General features: G+C 36.8%; 1 protein-coding gene across 1 annotated transcript in view; it reads right to left on the bottom strand.

Moving 5' to 3' along the window:
- The window catches only part of DCDC1 (doublecortin domain containing 1), a 367520-nt gene that overhangs the window by 333168 nt on the left and 20808 nt on the right, over positions 1 to 13544 (bottom strand). Inside the window, exon 2 of the mRNA XM_045194050.2 lies at positions 627 to 896. Within this exon, the coding sequence (XP_045049985.2) occupies positions 627 to 889 (263 nt within the window). The 5' untranslated portion in view covers positions 890 to 896. The remainder of the gene's footprint in view (positions 1 to 626; positions 897 to 13544) is intronic.

Raw genomic sequence — 13544 nt, 5'->3', positions numbered from 1 at the left:
GAGTTCTCAAACTAACCCTGTTAATTCTTAATGCCACAGAGGGCAAAGTAAACATTTTAAAATAAAAACTTGAGGGAAATTAAAATTTAAAAAATCCACCTACTTCATTATATGTAAATAAGGGGAGTATCAGTTTCTTGGTTTGATTTTTATTTTACAAACATTTTATTCTATCCACAAACTCTTAGGTTAAAAGTTTATGATAAAAAGGTCTAAGATAATAAGCCTGATATGAAAATACACAAAATTGGTTTACAATAATTTCATTGCAATTTAATTTTATTTTAAAATAATGGTTAAATATCAAAAGTATACATTTCTATTTTTAAACAAATATCTGGTAAGCAAAGATATTTCAGGGTCCTAGACTGACTTGTACTCCAAATATTTTTTCAGTTTCATATTGTCTGAGTTGAAGTATACTTCATGTTTTCCACAAATGTAATCATCGTACTCTTATGCTCTCAAAGAAAAAAATAAACAAAACAAAAACAGAAACAAAACCCCAGAGACAGAGATGTGCAACATTTTAATGTCTGAAACAGTCGACTGAATCATTATAAATTCTGCTCAAAGGAAAAGTCTTCAACAGTTGGTTGAAAAGAACAGAGGACAGCTTTGATTACCTCAGTTGACCCGCTGGAGCCCTGACAGGTCTGCTTCTCTTGGAGGCTGATATAAAACAAGAATTGTTTTTACTGTTTGATTTGTAGCTCTCTGGATCTGATATTTCATCGTGGCTATGATCTGACGCTTTTTGATGTGTGGAGCAACCCTGAAGTCCTGACCCTTCGGATACTGCTGCTGAAAGCAGAAGTCTGTTGGGGCCAAACTGAGGCTGCAAATAATCTTCAGTAGTTTTAATTACTGCTTTTGCCTGGGATGACATTAACTCCCTGGAAGAAACAATCCATGGAAGAATACACTGACCTGATTTGTAATCAGTTATTACGAGTACCACATAGTGACTAGTTTTCTTCTATGTGCGAAACAAAATACTACACCTTTAGCCATTATTTTGCTTGATCCTTACAATATCCCTGGAAAGTAGGTACTATTGTTATCCCCACTTTCCAGATTTAAGACATTGTGGCTCAGAGAGGCTAATTAACTTGCCCAAGTACAGGGAGAAACTGAACCCAAGCTTGTCCCAAGATAAAAACAACATCCATAACCACTAAACTTAATTACTTACTTAAAGACAAAAGCTGGGTAACGCTTGAAAAAATCTAAGTAATTTTTTTAATTCTTAGATTAATTTATTAAACACTAGCACTCTGCTAAGTATTAGAAAATATAAAACTTAAAGAGATGTGGCTCCTACCCTTGAGAAGCTTGCAACTAACCCTTAATAAAGAGAGAGTATATGTTAAATAAACTGCTTAGGACTATGGGTGTGAATTAATTTTAAATGCAAAAGAGAATTCCCTGAAGGCAAATTTATGTAGGTGGGAGTAAAGTTGGTAAAGGCTTCACAGCAGTCCTGAGATTAGGGTGACTAACCCATCCTGGTTTGTTCAGGACTATCCCGGCTTTGGCACTGAAAGTCACACACCCTGAGTGTTGTAGGTGACACAGGTTATTACCAGGATACACAGAAAATTAAGAAAATGAAGCCACTCCAGGAAGGCACAAAGAGAATTAGAAATCCATCCACTGCTAAGACACACTAGTCACATAAGAACAACTCTGGTAAACTGCCAACTTTTGATTCCGCAGCTTCATCTTTCCTGTGTTCCTCTTCCTGTATCACTATCACCTAACCTACCTCTATCTGCCTCCTCATGGGTTCTGCTAACTTCCTCATGCATCTCCCCATTTCCATTCCACATTACTTTCTGCACACTCTCCTAGAATGACTTACATTCAACTCCCCCGAAAGTTTAATTTCATCAACAGCCAGTAAAGGGCATTCCTATTGGGTAGAACTCCCAAGCTAGGTGACCTCAAAAAACACTGGCAAGACTGTGGATGGCAAACTAACCACCTCTTGCCAAAAAAAAACTATGGATAGGATTGCAGGATAACACGGTACTGAGGAGTTACTGTAAGAAGGGCTCTCGGATGCCTCCTAAACAGGAGAACGTAATCGGCAGAGACTTGCATGGCCTCCTGCTACACAGAGATAAGCAGAAATGCTGTCCATTGATTGATTGAAAATGCTCACTAAAATACTTCACACAATTTAACTTACCACCAAACGCTTTTAAATTTAACAACCACTCAATGGCTATTCTGATTATTGTGATTATTTTAATACAAATCATTCACTTCCAATCATAAACAGAAGAATGCAATATTGCAATTGTGAGCCCAGTCCTGAACCATCTGGCCCAATAGTTTGTTGATAGTGTTGGCCCAATGGGATGTGCGTTGCAAGGTAGGATTGTCCTTAATGCTTCCAGCATGATAATCCCATTGTTTTAATACAGCACTTTATCCCCCTCAAAATCCTTCCAATTTTTTTTCTCAGTCCCTGACCATCACAAGAACAATAAGGTCCCTGGGAAGGTGCTGCCTTGGGGTGTTCCCAAACATTCCTGTGCTTGGGATGCCATTACCACTTAGTGCAGGGGTGAGGGGAGAAACACTTCTCTAACCTCACCCTCTATTGTGCGCTGCACCCTGAAGTTGTAAGCAGAGTCCCAGAGTCTTCCTTGAACAGTTCCACAGCTTTTAGACCTTACTTGCCCAATTATACGTATGCTAACCCAGTCCAGAAGCCAGACAAGGGATGAATGGTATACCCTATGGATAAAAACAGTAGCAATAATAATAGCTAATACTTCCATGGCACTTACTGCGACAATCACTGTTTTAAGCACATATAGCTTCACTTAATCCTCAAACAGTACTATATTATTTCCCCCTTTTACATATAAGTAAACTGAGGGATTAAGTAACTTGCCAAAGGTCACAGAGCAGGCAGGTGTCAGAGACAAGACTCAAATCCAGGTAGTCTGGCCACACAATCTCTGCACTTAACCAAAATCCTATAGTATTACTCTCATTAACACTAAACAGCCTGACTTGCCATTAGTTAGAAAATTGAAATTCCAATGTCTCTGGTTATATTTTGTTTGCTTTTTTCTTCTATTGCTTATGTTCCCGTTAAAGGTGAGATCATATGGTATTTGTCCCTCACTTCCTTTTTCAAAAGAGTTTAGGAAAAAGGAGAGCTACGAGAAGGGGAATTGAAACGTAGAATATGGTAGGGCAACGGGGCAGTGGGCAAAGGAGGTACATCTACTTCAGCAGCAGCAAACCACTAGTGCTCTTTAGTTAATATACCACATCTGTCCAGAAGGTATCCAGCCATGTAATATGAAAAACAGAGACATTTACTGAAGAAGATACAAGATACAAGAAGTACTGTGCATAGAACAATGACGCCTCAGTCCCCTTCAAAGTAGGCACCGTGGGACCTCACACAGTTCTCCCAGTCGCCATCAGCTGCCCTGAAATATTTTCCTGGATCTCACAGATGGTCTGAAATCTCTTCTCTTTCAAAAGTGATTTTAGTTTTGGGAAAAGCTGTAAGTCACCAAATCTGGGCTATAAGGGGGCTGAGTCACCTGGGTGATTTGATGTTTCACCAAAAAACTCTGCAGGAGATGCGATGCATAAGTGGGCGTGTTGTCCTGATGAAGCTGCCAATCACCAGTTACCCATAGCTTTGGCCCTCTGAATCATCTGAATAGTTTCTGCGGAGGAATGTTCAAGCTTAAGGCAAAATTTGATACAGATTCGTTCCTCTACTCACTTAGTCCCTTTGAATGCGACAGCCACACAGTACACATACTCACTCGGCAGCACCTACCACTCCCACTGACCAGTACAGTGAAGTCATCATCGTTCGCCCATGTGCATTCCAGTCCACTCTCCTTGGCTGCCAGGTTACATCAATGTTCCGCAAACCTTTCTTGTTACATTAACAATAGCTGAACTTTTTCCAGACAGCCTCGTAGCTATAATATCTTGATTGTATTTAAGTAACCATAATTGTAGTATCCCATTTTTCTTTCTTTCTCTTGTTTCTCCCCATTTTCTTTAAAACATCCTTTTTCCTCTGTGCAAAAATCTCTTAGAAATCCCATTTCGTTCAGATTTTTTAAAGTGAACTGCCTCTACCTCCAGATTTATATATAACTTCATAGTTACCTTCTGCCCAAAGACAGCTTTGGCCTTTTGAGAATTTAGCTTGTTTACATGTATATATTCACATAGTAATCTCCTTCATCAAGACTGTCTTTGTCTTTTAATTGAGAATTCAGCTTGTTTACATTGAATGTTTACTCACAGTTCTCTCACCAAGACACTTTGTCACAATTGAAAACTTAGCTTGTAATCTGATTTGTTTTCAGTTTTTCCTATCTGCTATGTTCCTTTATTTTTATCTTTTTTCCCTTTATCTTTCCAGTGCTTCTTATGAATTATTAATTATATAAATTTTATAGTATAATTTAAGATCTACATTTTGTTATAGCTGTTTTTTATAAGATTTGAAAAGTTGTATGATACTATTCTCGAACTCTGTTTTTCCAAACTGATACTAAATTTAGTTTAACGCTATAGTTACTTTTATTGATTGGCTCATCTGAAGTTTCCATGGATGGGTATAGGAATTCCATGTGAATTCCTGAAACCAATTGTTTTAGGAAATGGTCCTTCATCCGAAAGTGTAACCTCACTTTGTCCTCACTCACTGATGAGGTTTCCTACCACATCCTGCAACTTGAGCTAATTTTATAAAACATATTCTATTTTTAACATTCCCTGTCAGTCTTACTATCTTGTCCTGGAAGTTTGCTATGTCTCTAGTGTAAATCTTTCATTCTATCTGTAAATAATTCACACGTACGCAGACTTCAAACAGTCCCTTCTTCAGTAAGATTTCTATGCTACCCACACACATAGGAATGTACTTCCGTCCTGTGCGCTGACATCTGCCCTGGTAGATCTGATAGCTGGAATCACTACATGTCATTAATTATTTCCTGCCATGAAAATGCTAGACCTATATTTCTTTCAAATATTTTCATTCATCACTGTATTATTACTTTTAGCACTGGTATAAAAAGCATTTTTTCAGCCTGAAAACTAAGTCACTATATTAGGTTGACAATAATATCAATCATATTACTTCAAAAATACTCCCTTTTTAAACGATTTTTATTTATTTATTTTTAGAGAAAGGGGAAAGGAATGAGAAAGGGAAGGAGAGAAACATGGATGTGCGAGAGAAACAGTGATTGGTTGCCTCTTGCACGCTTCCACCTGGGGACCTGGCCCACTACCCAGGCATGTGCCCCGACTGCGAATCAAACCAGCAACCTCTTGGTTCACAGACCAGCACTCAATACACTGAGCCACACCAGCCAGGGTGAAAAAATACATCTTTTAAAAGAATATCTATCTATCTAATCTATCAAACATTTACCTTAGTTTTCTACTGCTGTGCAATGAATTACCACAAACTTAGTGGCTTAAAACAGCACCTATTCATTACCGCACAGTTTTCACGTATCAGAAGTCTAGGCACTTCAGCTGGATCCTCTGCTCAGAATCTCAAAATAACAAAATCGAGCTGCCAGCTGGGGCTACAGTCTCATCTGAGGCTCAGGGTCTTCTTCAGGCTCCTGCAGGTTTTGCTGGACGTTAGTGCCTCGTAGCTACAGAGCTCACAGTGACTATCATCTTTGAGGCCAGCACCAACTCATTCACCTCTCTGAGTTTTCTGACTCTGACCCCCAAACTCTCATTTAAGAGTAGATCTGATTAGGTCAGGTCCATCCAGTATAACCTCCCATTAGATTAACTAAAAAACAACTGATTATGCACCGTAATGACATCTGCAAAAATCTCCTTTGCCATTTTCTGTAACCTGATCATGGGAGTGACATCCCATCACATTCACAATCCCACCCACACTTGCGAAGAGGGAATTATACCAGGCATGTGTACAGCGGGTGGGAAACTTGGGGACCATATTAAATTTCTGCCTACTATACTAACTATACAATGACTTATTTATTAAACATTTTTATACCAAATTTAGATCCAGATATTTTATTTTATGGAAAACTCTAATGTAACTACCTAAGATTATATTTTTACATCCAAGGTATGTATATATTATACACACAAACACACACACAAAGAGAGAGAAGCACTGATTCATTGTTCCACTTATTCATGCATTCACTGCTTGATATTTGTGTGTGTCCTGACTAGGGATCGAACCCGCAACCTTGGTGTATTGGGACAACGCTCTAAGCAACTGAGCTACCTGGTCAGGCCTCATCCAAGATATTTAAATGAATGTGCCACGAATGCTGATGGGAAAGTCCAAAGTGGAACTTTAAAAGTGCTTGAGATTATAATGCATTATTATTAGAATAAATTACTTCTCAAAGTGGGTGTTTTAAGGGGGAGTGTGGGCAGAGGCATTCACTTGGATGTAAGTGGTCAGGTATGTTTCTTTTAAGAAACATCAGCTACATTACTGCTGATTTAGTTTACTGTCAGTTATTGAAAAAAAAGATTATTTCTTTTAACAATTTGAATATTATTAGAAATTAGGTTATAAAAGAAGATCAAGGAAAAAATGTGGTTATGATATTTATATGTATATACAGAATACAAATATTTAAAAATTTGATGTGTGCCTAGAGAAGATGAGTTAAAATATGTCAAAACTTAACCTTAAAGTAGTATGAATAAAAACTATTAGTTAATTTAAAAAGATTGAGTTTTAGGTAAATATATCTTTTAGACAACTTCTACATATGATACGGTGGATATGACAAATCACAGAATTACATACAAAGGCACATTAAGAAATTACCTAAGTATGTATCCGCTTCTCAAACAGTATTATGCCTCATCTAGATATGGACTTTGCACTGTAACCAAACAGATTACCAGGGACAGGTCTTATAAACGTATAATTTATAAGTCCCTTGATAACCCGGGCTCATATTTAATTATGCTTCACTCTCTTTGGTTTTCACTTAATTTAATTTACAATTTTTGCTTCAAAGCAACAACCAAGTAAAGATGTGAGGTCTAAAAGTATAAGAAAATATGCTCAGGGAGGAGTATAAAAAAAGCAGATAAATAGACCATGGTTAGATTTAAGAGTGTGACTCTAATTTGACAAGAACAATTTTTCTTCTCATATCCTTTGCTTTAATAGCATTAGTGAATCTTAGTGGCTTTTTTTATAGCAATTTGAAAAAAAATCCTAATAAAGTCATGTTTGTCTATCTCATATTCAAGAACTTCCAACAGTTGACGCTGCTCATTGCTCCCTGTAGTAGCCCTCAGCTATAATTGCACCTCACTGCCTTCTGGAGTTATCTGTGTGCCCAATGGTCTTCACCCAACAGATCTATACCCGTTACCGTACATCTTTCAGCAAGTAAATGTTTAATCAATGTTAACCTGAACTCGGTGCTTATGCTTTCTAGAAACCTCTTCCATGATAACAATCATTGTGTAGTAGAAGAGATAATGTTAAACAAATAGTCACACATATTAATTTACAATTACTGAGATTAATGCTATGAAGGAAAAGTCCTGGTTACTGTAAGGGAGAAATTCGGAGGTTAGGGGTATAGAGAAAGCCTAAAAAAAACTGTTCAAGCTGAGAAGGCACATAAGAGGAGTTAACCCCCCCAGATCCTAGTCAATCCTTACTCCACATCAGGTCCTGTGTATGAACGGATACATTGTTTCGCACATTGATATGCTTGCTTTGTGATTTCAGATGATTTCATATCCCATTCTGTAAGGGGTAAGATCCTGGTTTTACATATTTTACACTTCCACAGGAACTCAACCAGACTGGTGTGCAGGAATTATTCTGTGATAATTTTGGCATTGTGCAAAAATGCTACAATTGCTGACAAGAAATGAACACAATTTAAGAAATAAAATATAATAAAGCTCAAGTCAAGAGTTACATCAGGTAATGCTCATTTAATCTAAGACAGTCCCCTGATTTTTATTGGATGACAACAATCAATTACATTTAAAGATCCAACCTCTTGAGATCCCCTTGGAAGGTAACCCCAATTAGCTCCAGGGAAGGAATCCTCAATGGTCTAACCCCAATGATGGTAATTCCATTTCCCTTACCCCTTGCAAGTGAAGTAATCACCTTGTGATTCCATTGTGGCCAACAGGACATGAGGAAAAGGCTTCAAGGTTTGTTGTGGTGGTGGGGGGGGGGGGGGAGTGCAGTTTGTTGCCATAATAGAAAAAAGATGTAAGTGATCAAACATTCATGCTCTTTATTAGACATCGTTGAGTGAAACTGTGATAAGGCATCTTGCGAGTAGGAGTCATCAAACCCAAGAATCTAGCCAATATTCCAAAGATGGTGGCGGGAAAGATACAAAGAGCCACGCTCTTCAGTGACACTGCTGAACCACTGAATTCAGCCCTAGAACCGCCCTGCCGCTGAAGTTCTTCTTATGGGAAATAACGACTATTCCCACTTTCTAAAGTCACTTTCAGCTGAGTTTTCTGTTACTTTCTAACTGTAGCCTAACTTACACAAACAACTTTCTAATCATGTTTGCTTTACTTTTATTCAAAATCTACAAATCTTGAATAATTTTAGAATGTATTAAAATATAAACTAATATGATATTTTCTGAAAATTCTATCTTACTTAATAAAAACTATTTTACCAGAAATGTCAGCATAAGCATAAAATGGCATGGAATTTTTAAATTTTTCTTCCTTTTTTTGAAACGCAAAGCATCCTTGGTGAGCTTAGATTTCTATGACAGAAGTCTCCATGTGGCTAATAATTCCATTCATAAGCAGAAAGTGTGGCTACTTTGACAGGTCATGGCTCCATAACAAACACGCAGGTCTAAGTTATCACACAGTTCGGATGTGAATGCAACAGCAGGATAATGACGGTTGCCAAGGATTTGTACTTGCTGTCGCTTCATGCCAGTGTTGCCTGTCAAAATGTCTCTTTTTCTTATACAGAAGTCATAGAATTTTTACGGATAGCAATTACTTACGATATACAATGAAGTACATCAAATCTAACAACCAGTCTTTAGCCCATCATTATTTGGTACTCTCTTTGTTAAATGTAGTCAACCATTTTCACCTAAATTATTTATTTATACTGTATATTTGACAAGCATATATTTCTCGCTTTATATTCTTATGGCATTTAAACCTTCCCGAAGAGTTATTTTTTTTTAATATTGTCATTTGTAAAACTTATCTTTATCCTATTACCATTTTAATAGTAATTAAACTCTCTAATTGGAATAAATACAAATAAGAAAATGTAAACATAAAGAAGAATGACCCTAAGTACATTCAGTAATAAATCATCACCTTAAAATACTGTTGTACAACCGATAAGAGAAATGACCCCACACATGTCTGATGAATGTAAACTTGAGTAAAATCTCTGGAGTACACAAAGCACAAAGATTTCATTAAACCAAACCCTGCCCGTTCCCCAACTTCATGAAATGAATAACCTTCAAAAACTTTCTATAATTGTTAGATAAAATGTGTTTTAAACATCATGAAAAGTCAATAATAAAAGTGAATAATTCACCCACATTTTATTTACAACACCAGAAAAAACTGTAATTCCAGTTCGGCCTAGATGTGTTGGTAAGTGTATCCCAACTGATATATCAGGACGTAAATCATCCTACCTACAGGAAAAAAATACTACTACTGTTTGTGCAAAAGTAAAAAGGGATAAAAATAAGGCACATCTGAAATCTAAAACTGTGGGGGTTTACAGATGTTATATATAGCTTTTCCAGAGGAAATTAAGTTTCAGAAAGAAAGAGTCTTTTGACATTTTTAAAGGAAATAGTGTATGAATGTTCAGACCTGTAGAGATTTTTTAAGCTTAAAGGAAAATTCCGAAAAAAATTGTGAACTAGCAAAAGTGTAATTTGTTGGTAATGGAGGTTGAGAGCAGTGGAGATGTTACTTTGCTTCATTCACTATTGCTGACTCCCCCTCACTCCCGTCTGCTACCCATTCCATGGTGGGAACTGATAGCTCATCTTTTGAACATTGAAACTAGACTATATGACCAAATGTTTCCATTTCAAAGAAGACTCTAAGACTCATTCCAATTAAAAATATCCAGGATAACTAAAATGACTTAAAACAGTGAGTAAATAGATTAGGCACAGTTCTTCTGCTTGAGAGCCAGATTAAAAGAATACAATGGAAAAAATCATGAAATTACATCCTTAGATGATCATCCACTAAAAATAATTAAAACAAACATTTTCTATGTAAGAGATATTTTTTACAACATTCTCTTAATTTTAAAATGCAATTTTATTTGAAAGTCTTTCACTCAGCATTCAGAGATACCTTCCATAAGTATGACAGAACTGTGCCTAGATACTTGTGAGCAATAAGTAATTAATTTTCCCATCCATGTCACCTGGGATGCATCAGACTACACTGGGTACGAACAGTTTACTATTGTGCTGCTTTCCTGGGAGTTGCCCCAGGAATGAAGCTAGACCTTTCCCACCATCTGACCTCTCAGTGGTAAGTCATGAAAGGGGAAGATACAGACCTTTGGCACAATATGTGGAACTCATTTACACTGTTGGTGATTAGTTGTCTTAGGGGAAGGACCCTGGCCCAGCAGTTTTCACTCTATTACAAATAAATGTAGGAGAGAGTGATATAGGGAAAAGAATGAAACAATACCAGAAAAAGAGAAGAGTGGATGATGTAAATATAACAAAGAGTAAATTAACAGCATCAGGTAACATGAGAATAAGGTGGCTGATCACTGTACGGTTGCAATAAATGGGTTTAATGTATGCGGGCACATTTTATACAGTGTACAATGTGTTAATTAGTGAAGAAAAGCACAATCTCTGATTTAAGCAAAGGAACAACAAATCGACTATATTTTAATAGTTTCTCACAAAAAGATCACAAAGATGGTAGAAGAAGAAAGGTGGCAAGGAAAACAAGAGTGAGACAAGTGAAGTTTTAACCTCGGTCAGAGGAGAAATGTCTTTACTCATAGAGAAAAGTGCCTCTCTCTGATGATCATTTTAGCACAAACAGATCTTAGATTACCATTAGCCTTTAAGAACTTCACCCTTTTCAGTTTGAAATTCATCATTTTCTTTTTCATGAAAGTAAAAGGCCTTTGGGCATTGTCTTTAACTTTCCATTCGATTGCTAAGAAGCGGGTTACTTCACTTTCTAGGTACTTTATAATCAAAATAAATGGTAACAAGCAATAGTGACAGAAAACAAGTTTGGATTGAGACAAAGAGATAACTGAAACAAACTATAAAAAATCAGGTGATAGGAAAATGTCACATGAAAGACTGACACACACAAAAAATTTAACAAGCCAGTTAAAGAGGCTCAGAATCAAAGAAAGAAAATTAGGGGGGAAAAAGCCCCCAGAAAAAGTGGAATAAATTAAATTAGTGCTACAGAAAAACAGTAAAGAATCTAGAAATGCACAAAAGACAGCTGGAACAAAAAGTGAATGTAATACAATTTTGAAAAGGAAAAATGGTAAAAATAAATTCTAAAGGCAATAAAAATGTCCAAGTACACATTTTATTAGCACTGGCATTTGTATAAAGGAATACTTAAAAATCCTATTTAAAAATTTTTCCATTTCTTATTGGAAAAAACACTATCATGAGTAACATATTTCTAACGTACTGGATGATAACTATCTAGCAATATATTTAGTACACTGTGTAAGTGATCTCATACTCTGCAAATATTCCTCATGACTCAGAGGAATAAGGCAAAACAAAGATTAGCTGAAAGTCCAGATTTCATTTTCATCTAAACTTAGTGACAAACACAAAAAGAATCTAACTTTCTAAGACATAAATATGACCTAGAATTTCTATAAGGAGTTAACATAATCCTAATTTATGAATATTTTCTTCAATGCTTTTATAGTTCACATTTTCTGTTTAACATAATGACAACTTCATCACATTTAACCAACCAATAGTCCAACAGCTTATCAATACCTGATACACCTTTTTGCTCTTCAACATTTTTTTTTAGCCTCAACCTAGGACACTTTTCATTTTTTTTAAAGAGAGGAAGGGAGACAGGAAGGGAAGGAAACATCCATGAGAGAGAGAAGCACCAACTGGTTGCCTCCCATACACGCCCCAGCCAGGGATCAAATCCACAACCCAGGTATGTACCCTGACCGGGAATCAAACCCTTGACCTTTCCATTACAGGACGACACCCCAACCTACTAAGCCACACCAGCCGGGGCCACTCTTCACTTTCTAATAGAGAAAAAAAACACAGGAAAAATACTACTGCCTCCTCTGCTTTATATTTCGTAGAAGTTTGGGAGAATATATTTCTAGCTGTGGACTTAAGATCTATACGGATTCAAATCATACCTTCTCTACTCACCAGCTGTGTGACCTTGTTCATATGAACTTCTCTAGGTATTTCTTTCCTCACAGGTAAAATGGAGATGTTTAAAATGTTATCTGCCTTATATTCCTCCCAGGGTTGTTTTGAGAACTAAATAGATATAATTCAAGTTAACTAGCACACAATCTTATTTTCCCTGCCATTATTGTTATATTCATTATGCCACCTGTCCAAGTCAGATTCCAGTGATAATCTCTTAACAGCAACACCTATCTTTTACTTCCCATAAAATAGAAAAACTCGAAGGACTCTAACCTAGGCAACAACCTTCATAGCCCACCACATCTCTAAGTTATTACTCACGTCAGGACCTCCACCAAACCTTGAGCGTTTATGAGGACAACTTTCTAGCACTTCAACCCCTTCAGAATTCAGTTTAAGCTGCTGAAATAATAATCTGGCCTTGTTAAATCATTTGAAACACATCTGTAAATTGAGTGAAAGTTATTCCCATTGACAGTGCCTTCAGAGTTGCTCTGCTGTGACATATCCGTGGCTTTAGTCAAATGTAATAAGGAAGACAAAGAAAGCGCTGCTCTGTGATCTTCTCTTTCTCTTTTTGACATTTTCAGCTAAGAACATGGAAGAATGTTGTTCAACTCAAATGTAGAATCCTCCTGGGTTATAAATTGAGGCCAGGTATGAATCACAATCTACTTCTCATCACGTTCTAGACTATGCAGCAGTTGCTCAATGTGGAATCTCACTAGAAATGAACAGAGATGAGAGCCTAACGGAAGACAAAATTATAAATCGAAGTCACTGGTATAATCCTTCTTAAGAAAGGAAAAAATGATAGTTGGTTGCAAAGTATTTTAATTTTTCTTGTTTGCTAGAAAATCGTTTATTATACAAACATAACATGGGAAAAATGTTATTGAAAAGTGCAGCACAATGCTTTCTTTTGGTCTGCCCTTCATCCCTTTCCTTCTGGAAGCTACCTTCCTCCTGATTCTAATGGGACTGCAAATTACAAGGCCTTGCTTTCCAAGCAGGGAAGTGAGCAGGTCCAAGGCTAGAGAAAAAAAGTGCCTTTCCCGAGACACAGCAATTGCTACTTCAGGGTCTCCA

This window comes from Desmodus rotundus, chromosome 5 (genome assembly GCF_022682495.2).
Source record: "Desmodus rotundus isolate HL8 chromosome 5, HLdesRot8A.1, whole genome shotgun sequence".
Lineage (NCBI taxonomy): Eukaryota > Metazoa > Chordata > Mammalia > Chiroptera > Phyllostomidae > Desmodus > Desmodus rotundus.
The sequence above is the reverse complement of the archived record's forward strand: the minus strand, read 5'-3'. Positions and strand labels throughout refer to the sequence as shown.